At 39.3% G+C, this 16682-nt stretch overlaps 1 protein-coding gene across 2 annotated transcripts; it reads right to left on the reverse strand.

Moving 5' to 3' along the window:
* Positions 1-1585: 1585 nt before the first annotated feature.
* Positions 1586-16379, reverse strand: LOC116247344 (protein LONG AFTER FAR-RED 3). 2 transcript variants are annotated; one of them, XM_031619482.2, is made up of 15 exons: positions 16026-16377; positions 15776-15936; positions 15288-15389; positions 14986-15058; positions 13954-14060; positions 13757-13880; positions 11218-11412; positions 11025-11110; positions 9998-10105; positions 4218-4313; positions 4035-4133; positions 3850-3924; positions 2836-2967; positions 2609-2724; positions 1586-1932 (listed from the first exon to the last, which is right to left on the reverse strand). In XM_031619482.2, the coding sequence occupies exons 1-15, from the start codon at positions 16111-16113 to the stop codon at positions 1731-1733; spliced, it is 1764 nt and encodes a 587-aa protein (XP_031475342.1). In that variant the 5' UTR covers positions 16114-16377; the 3' UTR covers positions 1586-1730. The 2 variants fall into 2 exon arrangements, with proteins under 2 accessions (XP_031475342.1, XP_031475341.1); XM_031619481.2 differs by having other exon boundaries at positions 2609-2967; positions 16026-16379.
* Between the last annotated feature and the right edge of the window lie 303 nt (positions 16380-16682).

A 16682-nucleotide genomic window follows, 5' to 3' on the forward strand; every position in this document is an offset into this window, starting at 1 on the left:
GCCTGAGTGTGGTAACTATTAAGAAAGTCTCGTAATTTTGTTTCTTAAACATCTGTCACCCTTAAAATTTATAATCCAGGAAGAGAAAGAAAAATAAGATATCTTCGGGCTAAGGTTACCCATGGTTCATCCCCAGTGACAGTGCAGGAAAAGTGATTCTCATGCAAGTTTTGTATATCTTGGCAAAGTACTCCCATCTTATTTACTGGTCACGTATTACGGTAATAGTCCTAATGGTAAAATTATCTATCTTATCGAGGGCTCGACTTGAGTTGCATATAACTCGGCTCAAGTCAACTTGAGCTCGACTTGTTTAAGCTTATGTCCCTGATTATATATTTCATGTTTTTCAAGTGACAAATGTATGATGAACTCTATTATCTTCTCCAAAAAAGGATAAACATGGGAGGATCTCTCTCTTTATTCCGAAACAAACCCTCCTGGATGATAGGCTTCCTACCTTTTTTATTAATAAAAAAATGACAAAATAACCATACACCAGAGACAAAAAAAATGGGTATTTATGAGAGGTAAATCCCCAGCTCTACACAAAAATAACAAAAAACACCATAGGAAAACCACTAAAGAGCACATCAAGGCACCCAGTATCTGGATTCTCTACACAACTTGTTTAAGTTTGAATTTGAAATTATACAAATAAGTACTAGTGTTAAATGAGTGTAATCAAGTTTAATCGAGTCGAGTTCAACCAACTCAAAGTCGACTCGTTTACAAACTCGAGTTATCGGTTAAGCTCAAACTCGACTCATTTAATTAATGAGTCAAACTCGAGTTGAACTAAACCAACAGAGTTTGAGTCAGCCTGAGTTGGCTGGACTTGTTGAACATCTCTAATCCTATTTCTGGAAATTTTAGAAGTTTCCAAAAATGTCCTTGAAATTATTGATTTAGAAGAATAAATAACACCTGAATTAAATCTGTTATGATTTGAATGACTAACAGTTCATCTCCTCAAACGATTACCTCTTTCTATTTCTCTAAGGTCTCTTCTCCAGTGGCCTCTCTGTCTCTCTCTGCTGACTGATGGAATAGGTACACGTGGTTGAGAGAGAGAGAGAGGAAGAGAGAGAGAGAGAGAGAGAGGGTGGCCCCTAGGGTTGGTTTGAACGAGGTTTAGAGAAGTTGCACCCCATCTATGATCATACAATTAAAGGGCCTCCTATATGAAATTTGCCATGCAGAGAAGCTATCTGGCAAGCTGATTTCAATTTTCTTATACAATTTTATATGGCGTGTTTGTGCTTTCTACATAAGAATCATAGTTGTGCACTTGTACTTTTAAAACCAAATATTTGAACGTACTTTTTTCTTTTTCAACCTTTGGCTTTATGTAGATGTGATCTCCACCGTCCAAAACGTAAAAAAATCAAGGTCCAATTAATATAGTTGGAAATATAAATTGAAAATTTCGAGGATCTAAGCCTTTTGGAACTTTATACGTGGGCTATGAATCTTATTTATACATCCAAATAATAAAAAATTAAGATACCTGATTATTGACGGCATATATATTTGGAGTTGAAGACGAAAAGCAAGAATATTTTAACTTTTAGAATTGAGAAACTTACAAAGAAAAAAAACTCAAATTTTTATTATTGAAAAGAACTGCCTAATGTTTGACAATTTATAGAATCACCTTCTGAGTGTATAAAATAATTATCGCTAGCATCATAAATGAAAAACAATAAATGTACAACAAAATTCAATCCTTATGCTGAATAGAATCCAGCCCAATCTTCAGAATAGACCAGCTTTCCCCCGACATATGTACTAACAACAGAAGCAGATACTTCTTCAGCAAAGTCTCTCCACGAATTGGTAGACAGAACAACAAAATCTGCGAGTTTTCCTGGAGAAAGTGAGCCAATCTGATCATCCAAGAAGCATGCATAAGCAGCAGAAATGGTGGACCTGAAAAAGTAGATGAATAAGGTTTAAGGGGAGAGAAATACACAGTAAAATAGATCCAAAGATCTCCACGCTACTTGCAAGTTGAGCTTCTGACTACCTTATGGTCCTTTGGTTAAAACAACGACGTAAAAAAAAGAGGAAGTAGCAGCCACTGGATTCCATATTCTAGAATGGTTATCTGAACATAACCTAGCCCTCTGGCCTAAGTCACATGGGTACGGGTACGGTTTGGGTATGGGTATGAAAACTTTAAAAAATGTGGGTACGGGGGCACGGCAGGATACAGATACAGATACGACGACATGGGTACGTGGACTTTACTGAAGTACCCATGTGACTTGGCCTCTGGCAGATACTTGGTAGCAAGGAAGGGCAGTCAAATCATGTGACAGAATGGACCACAGAAAGATGCAGGCTATAGATATATATCCGCAGCATGTTTTTTCTGGAATGGGATACAACGTGGTCTGGGACTTTGACTACCTGGGCTGACTTATCACTTCTGAAAGCCCTCACATGCTAGCACAGGGAGATTATTTCAGCATATCCCCATAATGGACGACCTAGATTGTGTTGCACAGATCATGGACTACAGAAAATCTAGATACCAGACCATTCAAAAGTGGCTGCAATCAGTATGTCCGAAAGAACTGCATCAAGTGTGGAAGACATTTACGCATTTAATGCATCATTTATTGTCAAGCATTCAGAAGGATTCCAAGCATGACTCCAACTGGGGGGTGTTCTGCTTACTGCCGCTTTGATTGCTCCTAAAGGATTGATGTCTGCAACCTGAAAAGCACATACATAAGAAGTTAGGTTGTGAGTAATGAAAGGGTAGATTTTTAGCATTTTGGGGTTGTACTGTGCAAATTCAAAAGAGAAATTTAAAGCCAAGCTCACTGGCCAATCAGATCCAAATGCTAGTCTAGCGTTGCTTTTGAGAAGTGACTGAAATAAGTAAGACTCCTTTAGAGCTCTATCATGACCAAGCTTCTTTATAGCGGCATCAGCATCATCCAAGAGGTGCTGTGGCTGTGAAATTGTACAGTTAAAAGACTTTAAGTTAAAACTATTTTCATAAAGAACTGAAGGCTAGAGCGAACTTATAACTCCAGTATGTTGAAAAGATTATTATCTATCCTCATTTGCAAATAACACACTGAAAGCAACTCAGGTCCTGAAATAATAACAGCAGTCCAAGAGAAAAGAGAAGACGTTTGTGCACACACATAAACATACAAGTGAATGCTCTTTTTAAGATAACACACATTTTCTTGGTTAGTGTTTGTGCGTATATATCCAATGGTGATCCAAAAGCATAAGCAATCAATTCTTTTCTCTGAACATGCATGATCCACATGCCAATTCTGAAGAAGAGAGTCAACACGCCTATATACATGCTTAGATACACATACATGTGAACGGACTTTCTGAAATAGCACACATACATCCCCAAGAAATTAAGCCAATGCTGATATAGTTGTATAAACAATTATATTTTGCGCTGTAAAGGTGAATTCATTTCTATCTATATGCAAAAGAAGAAGCATTTTACTTCAGCATGTCAAAGAAAGTACTTAGCTACATAATCAATAAAGATGAAAGGGATACTGCAAGGTTTGTGCCTCTTGTGATACGAACATAAATAGTCAAGCAATTAATGCAAAACAATAAAAATTCCAATAAAGATGTAGAAACTGACGGATGCATGTAGGTAATAAAAGACTTTTGACAATTCAAAATTTCAATATTACGTTCTTATGCAAAATCTGCTAAATGAAAGATGTTCAAAGCAAAATCAGTAATTATGATTTACAAATTATAAGTCATTTGATTTTCATGTAAATACATACATATTATTGGTAAAGGAGGAAAAGTATACTGCAGCAAATAAGATAGGGTCACTGCAGAAACCTGTACAGAAGCAATCACACTTTGTTCACCAAAACATATTGTAGCTTCAGGCACCAAATGCTGGGCATGCTCAATCTGCAAAATAAGTAAGAGCAAATTTTAGTGACCATAAAGATTTTCGAAGTCCTTGAGAAACAGGGATGAGAACGAAAATCGCAACAATGTCCAATCAAGTAGTGTATTACCCTGAATCTTCTATCACGGACTCCATTGGTGGAAACTAGAACCTTGTTCAGTTCAAGCATCAAGTCATTTGCTTTGTCTCCAATTGCATGCACAGCAATCTGTCAAAAGGTGGAAAACTCAGTTTTTCTCACCAGATGGTGATCAGAAGCAACACAAAGAAATCAAAAACTCCCAAAAAGAACCTGAACTCCAAGTTTATCTGCTTCAATTGTGTTATTCAAGATCCAGTTATGATCTGTCACTTCAAGGCCAAAATTGTTGGGCTCATCCAGATAAGGCTTGTGAAATCCAAAAATATATGTTAGTGTAGACTATTGAAGAGGAAAAAAAAAAGAAATTAAAAAAAAAAGACCCTCCGTGCAACAAGAAATTTACTGAGATTGAAAGCAAATCACATAACTAGAGTTGAGGAAGCATTAAAATTTCTGTAAAAATGTGCAAAACCATCAAAACCCAACCAGAATGAACTCCAAAAGGTTGTGGAAAGGAAGCACAATTATCAGTAGAAATAAATATAGTACAACAGGGTTAAAATTCTTGAATTGAAACAAAGGCTTAATAATTTGACGTGAAGAATGATGGCTCATTCATTTTACTTCATCCAACAATAGCGATTAGTGGCAGGCCAATTTGGCAGCTCTTTTCCATGGTGGTTGCTCAAAACAAGATCCTTTTATCAGAAAATCATATTATATAGACTACGAATGTTGAAGGAAATTTTGCAATGTGCCTTGGCAGCCAGGTCAAAAAGACGAAAATGAAGCCTCTTGGTAAGGATTCTATCAACTTAGAAATGAGACAGCTGAAACCATATGATGCATCAGCATATGAGAATGGAACTGCAGCCATCAGAATGCAACATTTGAACTGCAGAGAAATTCACATATAACACTATTTTTCAAAATGCTGTGATCATATCATCAAACAGAGGATAATGAAAAACAAATGGCAAAATATCATGAGGTTTTGAAATATTGCCAAAATAAACTACAAAAAGTATTGACAATAATTAATATCATGACATTTTCCCTTGGAAGATTTTTTAATGCATCTTGTCTTCTTTTTTCCATTTTTTGTTTACTTTGACATTTTAAAAACTAGTTTACATATTTATTAATGCTTTTATAAGTATTGAAAGTCAATGTTGTTAGGGTCTTTTTAGGAAATATTTATGTTTTGGGGGGCTTTCTTTAATGTTTTGATTTATTTTGCGGGCTGCTGATGTAATTTTATTAGTTGACCCTAATCTCTTATTAGCATGGATTAGGGCTAACGCAATTAATTCTTTCTTCTCTCCCACAAACTTGTCTCTACATGGCATCAGAGCACCCCAAACCTAGGACTGCCTGATGCCGGCAAGTTTGTTGGCTTCTTCTTCTTCCTTTTTTTCGTTTTCTCTTCTCTATCTTCCACTTTCTCCCTCCCTTTCACTTTTTTATCTCTAAAGCGTGTGGAAGCTGTTGCTGGACATTAAAAGGAGCTAATCACTGCTGATCCTCATGAAGACGCGATTAGATGCCCATTTTTGTTTTCTATTATGGAGTTATTGGGTGGTTATATTGATGCCGGTTGGTTCTGCCTATGTTCGTTGATGATTGGTTGATTTTTTATCGTTAAATGTGCTGTTATTGCTGTGCTTGACATCCACCAAGTCAGATACTCTTTGGTTATTGGAGTTTTCTGCTGTGGATGTTGAAAAGCTTGTTTATGTCTGGTCGTGGCCGTCAGATTCAATCTTGTGATCAGATTTGAATCTGTATTTTTATTATCCTGTGGTTGCATTTGTTGGTGGTCTGGCATTGGTAGTATAGATCACATTCTGTCGAGATACTGGTTTAGATCAAGTTGTGGATTTTCTGGTTGCCTATGCCAGTGCCATGGATTGCACATATTCTTCTTATACCGCTGGGTCTTTTTTTTGCTTGGACTGCGTACTTTACATATTCTTGGGCTCTATGGCAGAGGATAAGAATCATGAAGGTGAATGTAAATCTGAAATTGTAGAAAATTATAAAGCCTTTGCTAACCCTTTCTCGTATGGGTCATCAGTCAAATTAGACGACACCAACTATGAAAGATAGTCATCTACTTTTACAACGTCAGTGGTCGGACATCGAAAAAGATCATATTATTTCTGAAGAGGAGCCAAAAAAGGTAGGAAATGATTTGGGTTATGAACGACATCCACCCACATATTTCAGACAGCCTTGTCTACTATACTACTGATAAGCAGATGTAGGAGTTTTTACAAGATATATACTTCCAATATAAGAATACGAGCAGGATTTTTACAGGTGGAACAGAAGATGTTTCAGGTTCAGCATGGAAATCAGAGCCTTGCGTAGTACCTCTCTTTGGTCAAGTCTACCTATAAGAGGCTGAATTTAGTTCAGGCAGCCACAAAAAACTTGTTATAAAACTCATTACGAGAAAAGTATAGTTGCCAGATTCTTAGCTTGGTTATCTCCTGAGTATGTTGTTAAAGTACAGATGCTAACAGGTACTGAGATTCCTATTCTTGCCAATGCATATAATTGTGTTAGTTGCCTTGCAATCACCTTTCCTTAGGCATCAAATGACACTCCTCCTTCAACATTTGTGGTGACAGGTAAATGAAAACCTTGATCAAGCTGACAAGGGAAGGTTTAATCGAGGATTTTAGAGAAGAAATCCTCGATTCAAGGGTTTGGAGCTTTGTAACATGGGTACTGTGCCTTCAGAGCAGTACCCGCACCGTACCGGTATAGGTACGTAGTTGGGTACTCCGTTGATAGTACCGGGTACGGTCAGAGTACGAATCTGTCCACTTTCGGACTCTGTCAAAGTTGATCGAGTCCAAAAGCGTCCATAGTTAGATTCATCACACGTTTTAAATTTTTAATTATCCACCTCCCTCCAAGGGATGCCCGCTCTGTGTCTCTCTCTCCCCCTTGCCCTGTGCCCTCTCTCTCGTCCTGTGCCCTCTCTCTCGCAGTCAATAGCTTCGCCCTCTTGCCCCTCACCCTGTGCTCTCTCTCTCAAGGGTCAGATGCCCTAGCCACTCGCCCTGCCATCCCTTACAATGCTAAACATTGAATGCACAACATAAGAAGATGCCTCATGAGGAAGAACACCAGGTCGGCATCGTTTGGCTGCATCAAATGAAACATTGGGTAAGAAACACCAATGTTTTACATCTGCAAGTATTTCCTAGGGGTGGGCATCGGGCCGGGCCGGCCCGGACCGCTAAGGCCCGGCCCGGGTCGGCCCATCGGGCCTGAAGCCCGGCCGGGGCCCGGCCCGATAACATTGTCGGGCCGGGCCGGGTACCGGGCCTGGCCACAAAAAATTAGGCCCGGCCCGGCCCGATGAAGTATAAAACCGGTCGAGCACTCTCTTTTCTTCATTTCTCGCCCTCGTTTTCTCTCTCCCCGTGGGCGTTCCTTCCTCGTCTGGTGGTGGAGCTTTCATCTTCTTCAATGGGTAACGAACCAGAGAGAGAGTCGGTCTTCCCCTCCCCGTGTTAGGATCTCCCACCATCACGACCACTGATAGACTGATCAGCGCTTGCAGCTGCCGCCGCCTCTTCTGCCACTCTCGGGTTTCAGCACTGCCACTGTGAGGAAGACGACCTCCCAACCAGGTGCGTCTTTTCCGGCTGCTGCCTTCTTTGCGACGGGGATGAACCGGCAGCAAGGAGGAGCGACAGGAGGCCGCCTGCGTCTTCAATACTGTGTTATTCATTCCCCCCCCCCCCCTCCAACAAATCGCCTCTTCTGCAACTCTCACGCTATTCCCCACTCTTGGAGCTCTCCAGCAACAGGAAGATTGAAGAAAACGTCCCTGCTGTCGGGTCCATAGCAGGAGAAAAGGAAATCGAGGGTTTGGTTCTCTGCGAAAAGGAATGACTAAACGGGAGAGGGTTTACGGATCAGAGGGGGAGCGGGAGCCGAAGGGGCGGGGGGCAGCCCGGGAAGGGGGAACTGGGAAGGGGAAGGGGGAGGGAGACGAGAAGGGGGAGGGAAACGGGCCCACCGGGCCGCCGTCGGGCCGGCTATCCAGCTCGGGCCCGGCCCGCTTCCACTGTCGGGCCCGGGCCCGGCGGCGGCCCGGCCCGACGCCTAGCCTTAGTATTTCCCCAAACCAGAAAACATATCTTCCCTCCCTGACGCCCATTGCATTTCCTGTGGAGGTTCTTCATCATTGAAGCCCCACAACCTTGCCCTAATTCCCATTTCGTTTGAGGTATTTCCCCAGCCAGTCATGCCCCCTTGCCCTCTCTCAATCTCTCGCATGCTTTGTTTTTCCCCATTTTAGGTTGTGTTTTTATCACAGCCTGCTTACGATTTGCTTCTTAACCAATGTGTCTAGTATGATTGTGGTTGATTTCTGAAGATTTTGTGAAGATCAAGCTCCTTTCTTCATTTTTTGTTCTTCCGTTTTCTCATATGTGCCTTTCTCGTATATCTACTATGTTTGCCATTTATATGTATATATGTGTGTGTGTACGGCCGTACCCTCGCACCCAAGTTTTTTGAAAATGATCCCTATCCGTACCCCCACCAACACCTGTACCGGCACCCGTACCCATACCTATGTGACATAGGTTTCTCATACCATGTTCCAAGCGAGATAGAGACAGTCCATTGCATTTGCCCTAATCCCACATTAATAGGGGATTTAGGTCAATAACAACATTACAAAGAAGTATTTAAATAAAACAAAAAAATTAAAGACACTCCATGACACATAAGAATATAAAACAAGCACATTAAATATTTGCGAACTACTCCCCTAAGACATCAACAACACATGGTATAACAAACAACAAAGATAAATTTCAGCCCTATAAAGAGGATTATTGAAGATGAGAGACGACAATGGCAGGAGACAGTAGTGAAGATGGCATGAGCAGTGAGAGAAAGGCAACAATGTTGAGGAAGAGAGAGAGAAGGTGACAAGGGCAGCAATGAAGAGAGAGAGAGAGACAGAGACAGAGAGAAGGTAATGTTGAGGTTGGAAGAGAAATAAGAATGATAATCTAGGTTTGGCAGACCCATTTTTTGTATTTTTGGTGATATTTTAGTACTTCAGGACTTTAAGTTTAGTAATATGTACTTTACGAATATAAACAATGAATGAATGTGTCATTTGTTTATACATACACATACATATGCACAGATATATAGCTGTCCTTCTGCACCTAAGTTTTTGAAAATGCTTCACACCAATGTCTGCACCTACACACATATCAGCACCGATACCTACACCCATGCGACACAGATGGCAATATCAATAGAGCGAGAGAGAGAGAGAGAGAGAGAGAGAGAGAGAGAGAGAGAGAGGTGGAAATAGCTGAGAGAGAGAGAGAAGGAGAGAGAGGTGGTAATTGAGGCAGAAATGTCTAAAAGAGAGGACAGCATTATTCAGGCAATGGAGAAACCAAAGAGATATGAAAGAGAAAATGAAAAACTGAAAGTGTGCCACCTTTCCTTTCTTATTTATTTATTTCTTTTTTACACTTACACCCTAGTTCCTAGTTGAAGTGGATGGTGTGCAGCAACTAGTTGAGCTCTTGATTACTAAGGATCTGATATTTGTACTCTGTGTGTGTGTGTGTGTATTTCTCATGTTCCAATTTTATCTAATCTCTGATGCATTTTGCTGTACAGGATTCGACCCATTTGTAACCCCACTTACTAGTATGGCATATTGGTATATAACCCCTCGATTTCTAAAAATGTTCAAAGTAGGACTATTTTCAAGTCACCATTGGTAGAAGCTTGAAAACAATATTTGTGACAGTGAACAAATATCTCAATCTTTGCACCAAAGCATCCTTCTAGATCTATGACATAAATTCTTGTATCATTCAATCACAGGAACAAAAAATAAGCAAGCTGGATTAATGAACTACACAAATCACTAAGAAAAATGAAGGCAGAAACTAAGAACCCATATTTTGAAATCAACTGAAATACACCTTATATAGAAGTGCACTACTGGATCCTAATGATCCATCTGCAAAAGTTTTAAGACCCCCTAGGAAAATCCAGTTGCCCAAGGCTCGACCTACATTCTTCATGAGCTCCTGAAAAGTCAATTAATTTAGAGAAGATTAGCAAAACACACCTTTGAAGTAGGAAATTTAGTAGAACATGCATATTGAACAGGAAGCTCCATTGACTGCTCCAGATTAAATTTGCTTTTTCCTATACATAGTTTCAGGTATGGACTGTGGGTGCTCGTGAGGCTGTGACATTTCCAGTGAAACTTGGTTGCAGGTGGAGACACACACACACACACACACACACACACACACACAGAGAGAGAGAGAGAGAGAGAGAGAGAGAGAGAGAGAGAGAGAGAGAGCCATGTATTTGATTGTGGCTGCTTAAGCCTTTTTTAATTGAACACAAAGAGGACAAGCTGCATTGGGCCAAAGTTGACTAAGTCCAATCCAATCTTGTGACAAAAGTAGACCAGTATGCCAAGAAGCTTCGACCACATTAAATCTGAGCTAATTCAAATATGACGAGAAATAGTTGTTTTCAGCTATTTAAAACTATTTAAAACTGAACATGACCAACAAATGCAGCCAAGTTCTTTGACTAGGATGCAAGCAACTCTTTTGGCTAGTCCATGTGACATAGGTCCCCAGAGGATTAGAGTGCTTAGCTCCCAGATAGCAGCAGAATAAAAATGAGCAACTATGTCAGTCATTTGAACCCAAAAAGTTTTCCGAGCATATTATTTTAGTGAAAGATAACAATGTAAAAGGGTCCAAATTTCCAACAAAGATAATCAACTGAGTAGAAACATGAGATTATTGATTTGTTTGAATTCAGATACCACAGTCTACCATAATCAAGCAACTAAAGGGATACGTAAAAACCATTAGCTGACATGATAAGAAAATAAGGATGGTTCCCTTGCTAATTTTGCAATCACAAAGTTTTGGAAATAGAGTAGCAAACACCATCTAATTTTATAAAAGCTCACTTCCTTACAACTAAACGTGTCCATGTCTCCAATGGGAAGAACAAACAAACTCGAATATGCATTTGCCCTGTGGAATAGGCCCACTCATAGACATCTGCACTGACAACAAAATCACTTTTAGCACGAGAAAAGCAAAATCAAATCCATAAAGATGTTATGATTGTGAGAACTCCAATAAAAAAAAAAAGTTCTACAAGTCACCTCTAAAATCTTCCCAAACAAGATCACCAGGTGCTCCAGGAAAATATCTCCCAACATCCACAACAGTAGTGACCCCCTTCAATAGTGCATATTTACTTGCCCTTACCATGGCATTCCTCCTCTCATGGGTTGAAGCCTTGGGAATCAATGGCAACATAAGCTCCATTGCAGAATCAATGAGCAAGCCCGTAGGTTCTGTACCAAAAATATAACTAGAATAGTAAATGAAACATATTGCAAGTTATAAGTTAAGATGGCTCTGAGCCATCTCAGGTATCCGCATGTTCATCAGAATTGGACGAACAGACAACATTCTACACCAAAAAACTAGTGTCTATTTTATATTATCAGAACTTAAAACAAATGAAAATGGCTTGTTGAAACTGAAAAACTGTCAAATTACTATTTACCCCTAGAGCTAACTGTTTAAAAACTTGCAGTGCTAGACATGGTGGAAGGATTGCAGGGAAATCTGCTATGGGGCTTGTTTGTTACTAACCATCTATTGGATCTCCAAAATGTTTTTCTTCTTCTCATAAACTTTAGGAGAAAAAAAAAGTGGTTCAAATACTTCTAGTTTCATTCAAAGTGACAATTTTACATGCCCAGAGTTTGTGTTAACTTCAATAAACCTTATGGACGTTCCATGAGTTATTTAAAGGAACATCAAGTTCTAGCTTTTCCAATAGGTATAGTAGCTCTTTCCAATATGAACTGAAATATGAAAAATTTTCAAATGAATATTTGAACATTTTCATGATGCAAGCTATCTGATCAAGTCTCTGTCAATACAGCTTAAAAATGAAGATCATCAGTTTCTCTTGCAAACTGTTATGACATATGCAGAAACAGTATCACCTTGCCAACCTTGTCTTGGGCGATTTTGAGCAACAAGCGGTGAAGTAATCAGTATCAGACTAGTAAATCAATCTAAAAGCAACTTCTTTTACGTTTAAATTTAAATTCATGATGATATTGATGTAAAAAAATTGAGAAAAATAACAAAAAAAGGGAAAAATGCAGTAAATTAGTTTTCATGATTTTTCAAAAAAAAAAAGTATTTTTATGGGTATTTTTCATTTTTCTTGTTTTTCTCATTAATATCGCAATAATTTTAAAAATATTGTGTTATCTATGACAATGCTCCTTGTGGAGTCTATAGACAACTTATTGGATCACTTATGTATCCCCGGAACACCAAACTTGATACAGCTCATGCAGTCCACATAGTAAGTCAACTTCAACATTCTCCCTCAGTCACATAAATGCTATTTTAATAATCATCAAATATATCAAATCAAACATCAAATAAGGGAGTATTTCTTTCTTCATCATCGTCACGTAAATTAATTGCTTGTACTGATCTTAACTAAGGAGGAGATCTCAAATAGACAATTAACAATTGATTTTTTGTTTTCTTTTAGAGAAACTCTCATATCCTACAGATGCAACAACCAAGGGTCTTCCTATCTTCTACTGAAGTAGAATAAGCGTCAAAAGGAATGGTAATTGTACGGCCCATGCAACTATTTCCCAAAAGAAAGGGGTATTGAAAGCCTTGTAAAAAGAAATATCTGAAGGAAAGCTCCCCCTCAAGGAGGAGCCTTGATGTGGGAGACCTTTTCAGTTTTTGGTGATTTTGAGGCAGGAAAAACCATCACATGCTAATCTTTCCCACTTCAAAAGATAAATGGAGAAAGAATATGAGCAATAGTTTCCAGCATAAGAAATGGAATCGCGAAACAGGTCAAGGAAACAGGAAGCTATCACTTCAAAAATTCAGATGTTCAGTTATCAGGGAGTAGGAAGCAATACTTGGATCATCTAGGAAATAGTATGACTTGCAAAAGGCCAACATTGAGATTTCTCTGGAACAGAACCATGACTTTTTAACAATGAGCAAAAATAAGGTAAAGCCTCTCAGCAAAAATTTTGTTGGCTTTTGCTTAAGAAGATCTCCTTGGAAAGTCTTCATAGATATGAAATGCACTGAAAAGGGTTAAGCATAAACAAACACACAAAATAAAAATATAGAAACCAATATGTTCTAGTAGTATTTTCTATCGAAAATATAAAAAGCTGTTAGGATTGAAAAGTAACAATAAACAAAAAAAGGCACAATAAGCTGCACAGAGTAAGCCCCTTTCTCATGATATCCAGATTCGCAATGTTATGCACTTTTCCCAAATGCTCTAAAGAATACATTTCATATCTGTCAAACTGTTTTTTAATTGGACAGACACTTTCTACACATCAAAGTATCTGCAACTCCGTTCTGAAAATATGGATCATAACTGTTGAGAGAATTAAGATTGCCAATCTTGAAAATAAGGATCTCTAGAAGACTCAAACATGTAAAAACAATGCTCCTATATTATGTGCATGAGTATCCTAATCAATGGAAACAGGAATTGGTATCATGGGAAATGGAATTCCTCCATGCAATATAAGCAATTGAAGTGATTGTGGGCCTGTTTACCTGTCTATTCACATCAACCAATCTAACCAAGTCCAATGCAGAAAATCCACAAGTATTTACCTCCACTGGAAGATCTCATGATGTTTCCACCAACAGGTTCCGGTGTACTTTTAGTAATTCCAGCCTCTCTTAGGGCGAAAGAATTTGCCAAACCCATATGACCGTCTACTCTTGACAACCAAACCTAGACAAGAACGAAAAATGTAACCAGAACAGCTTCTGACAAAGCCACTAGTACTCATAGTGGGGTTCCCTACCGGGTTGTCAGGTGTTATGTCATCTATCCACGATGCAACAGGCATATCACCACCCCACAAATCATTGTTCCATCCACCACCCAATATCCATGAACCCTTCTCAATGCCTGCATCAAGAGAAGTATTCCACAAAATAAATATTAAAGGTTTTATAACAATAAACTCATCCATAAAACAAATGAAAAATTAGCAAGTAGCATTAATTTCACTTGTTTCTATCCAAATCAAGAGTTCCATGGATTAAAGTTATGCCATTGTGAGTGCAGGAAGGGATGTACACACACACACACACACACACACACACACACACACAGAGAGAGACAGAGAGAGAGAGAGAGAGAGAGAGAGAGAGAGAGACAGAGAGAGAGAGCATGTACTTCTATAAAACAAACTTATATATACATATATCACAGATACAAATGCAATTAACTTAGTGTAACATCGAAAACTGACAGCTGCACCCACACCTGAGTCAACTCAGGTTCAGCAGCCTATTTGGCAAGTCAAGGTACATAGGGATAAAGTTTCTTGGGGAAAGCAGATGATAACGACTGAAATTGCTTCCTCCAGTCCAAGCAAAAGAGAAGATACTAAGAAAATTTAAAATGCACCTGCAGCATTAAAAAATGATAACAAAATATAGAAAGCCGTGAAACTCTTCCAAAATACAACCATAAGATAAATGCGATGCTAATATGAAACTCCAAAATCTATATGACGCAAGAAACCCTGCATCAATTTTCTCATCCAGGAACTTGTTCTACTTACACATAAGTAATTGAACTGTCGCATGTTTTCTACCTCACTTAGAACCAAAATTGAGAATGAATTGACTAAAGCATTGGTTAAATGAGCCCAACCAGCTTCAAGCATCTGGTGGTTTTTCTCCTAAAGCAGTTCCACAAGCAGGCAGGCATCAGCATATCTAAGTCGAGCCTAGCCATGGTGGTAAGTGACTCAATCGTGTCAAGAAAGTTTAAGTGTTACGAATATAACAGAAACCCATTCCATGCATCATGAAAAAGAACGTACCTCTTGCCGCTTTCATGACTTTCTGTACAAACTCATGTTTGTCTTTCACACCATTAAGTTCAACCTGTACCATCTGACAGTCACACAATATCAGTACAGATATCGAACATAAAGAATTGATGTGATCATAAAATTGGAGAAGCATAAACATGAAAATTGTGCAGAAAAGAAAATAACATGTAAATAATCGTGGACCAAACTTGAAGGCGAAAACCCATAAAGAAAAGTAGCTAAACAGCCTAAACTCAACTATAAAAGAAGAAATTTAATTGTATCGCAAGAACAGCCTGTAGCTGACCCACCTGTAAACCTCCCGAAATCAAGTGTACATGGGATTCAATAAATCCTGGAAGAACCACCTTTCCTTTAAGATTCAGCACCTGCGTCTTTCGTCCTATCAAGCCCTGAATCCAGATAGAACAAATGCTGTAACAGATTCAACTGAACTGAGTAAGAGAGAAAATAGTAAAAGGAGCACCCGAAACTGCAGACTTTTGGCAGCCTTTTCGTGACAAACATGATTGTCCTCCTTCACAAAAGAAAATGAATTATCCAATCTTCCTTAGCACAAGATAATCTAATTTTTTGGACCAACCACCATTAATTTACTTCTTCAAATAACGTTTTCACTATAACCCACGTGCTGTTCCAGTTGCCAAACCATCAAATATTGTACAAACATCAAAAGGCAGAAGCAAAATATAGCCCGCTCTTCGGGCAAGGAAACTACCGGTGCTTCTTGAATAAAAGCTGCTACATGTTGTAGCATATAATTAAAATGTAAGATGACCTGAATTGATGAGAAATTCCCCACTTGCAAAATTCTCTCCCCTCGAATAGCCATGGCCTCGGCGAATGGGGTGGAGTGGTCGCTTGTGTAGATGAGTGCGTCCGTCAAGACCAAATCTGCAAACTGAGAATCTGCCCCGCTCAACAGTTTGTCTAGTGTCCCTGAAAAGGCAGAAGAAGAGAGATATAGGCCACAAGGAGTGAAATGGTAGCCCATCCGCACAAATACACAAAAAGAGAGAGAGAGAGACATGGACGCTCAAGTGAAGGGAACGAGAGCAACGCAACGGCGGCAACTACGACGGCCATGATCAACATTCCCAGCTTAAGGAACTCCATTCCTCTCTATCTCCAGAGAAAAGAAGTCGCTCTCTCCTTGCAGTCACTGCAGATGAACTGTAAGAGTCGCTTATACGCGCGGCAGAAGTTGCGAAACAGCGGCAAGGTGTCTTCAGAATTTGTGGAAGCTTTCGTTTCAAAGTAAACAAAGAAAGCGGCAAACCAAAGCGGATGGAAATGGAGATGATGCACATGGGGCGAGAGGGAGGACTACATTTAATCCCACCGCCCAACGTCTCGTTGCACGTTGCTATTGGGTGGCGACATCTTCAATTTTCCATGTCCGTCAACCATTTATAATTCATGTGTACGACTCACTTATTATGATACAGAAGCCTAGGAGAGACGCAAGCTTAGAGTTCAGAACCTTGTCGGTATTAGGTTATTGCCCCATTACAGGAGAAGGGGAGTGATCAAACATGCAATCAGATTTGATTTTCCTTTTTTTAAGAGTCATTGTATATGTTTTTTATTCTTGTCATCTGCACGACAGGCCAGACTAGGTTTTGACTTCCAAAACCAGGTTTAAGAATGATCAGGACAGGTATGCTTCAAGTACATCGGCCGGG

The sequence above is a fragment of the Nymphaea colorata genome, chromosome 2, assembly GCF_008831285.2.
Source record: "Nymphaea colorata isolate Beijing-Zhang1983 chromosome 2, ASM883128v2, whole genome shotgun sequence".
NCBI lineage: Eukaryota > Viridiplantae > Streptophyta > Magnoliopsida > Nymphaeales > Nymphaeaceae > Nymphaea > Nymphaea colorata.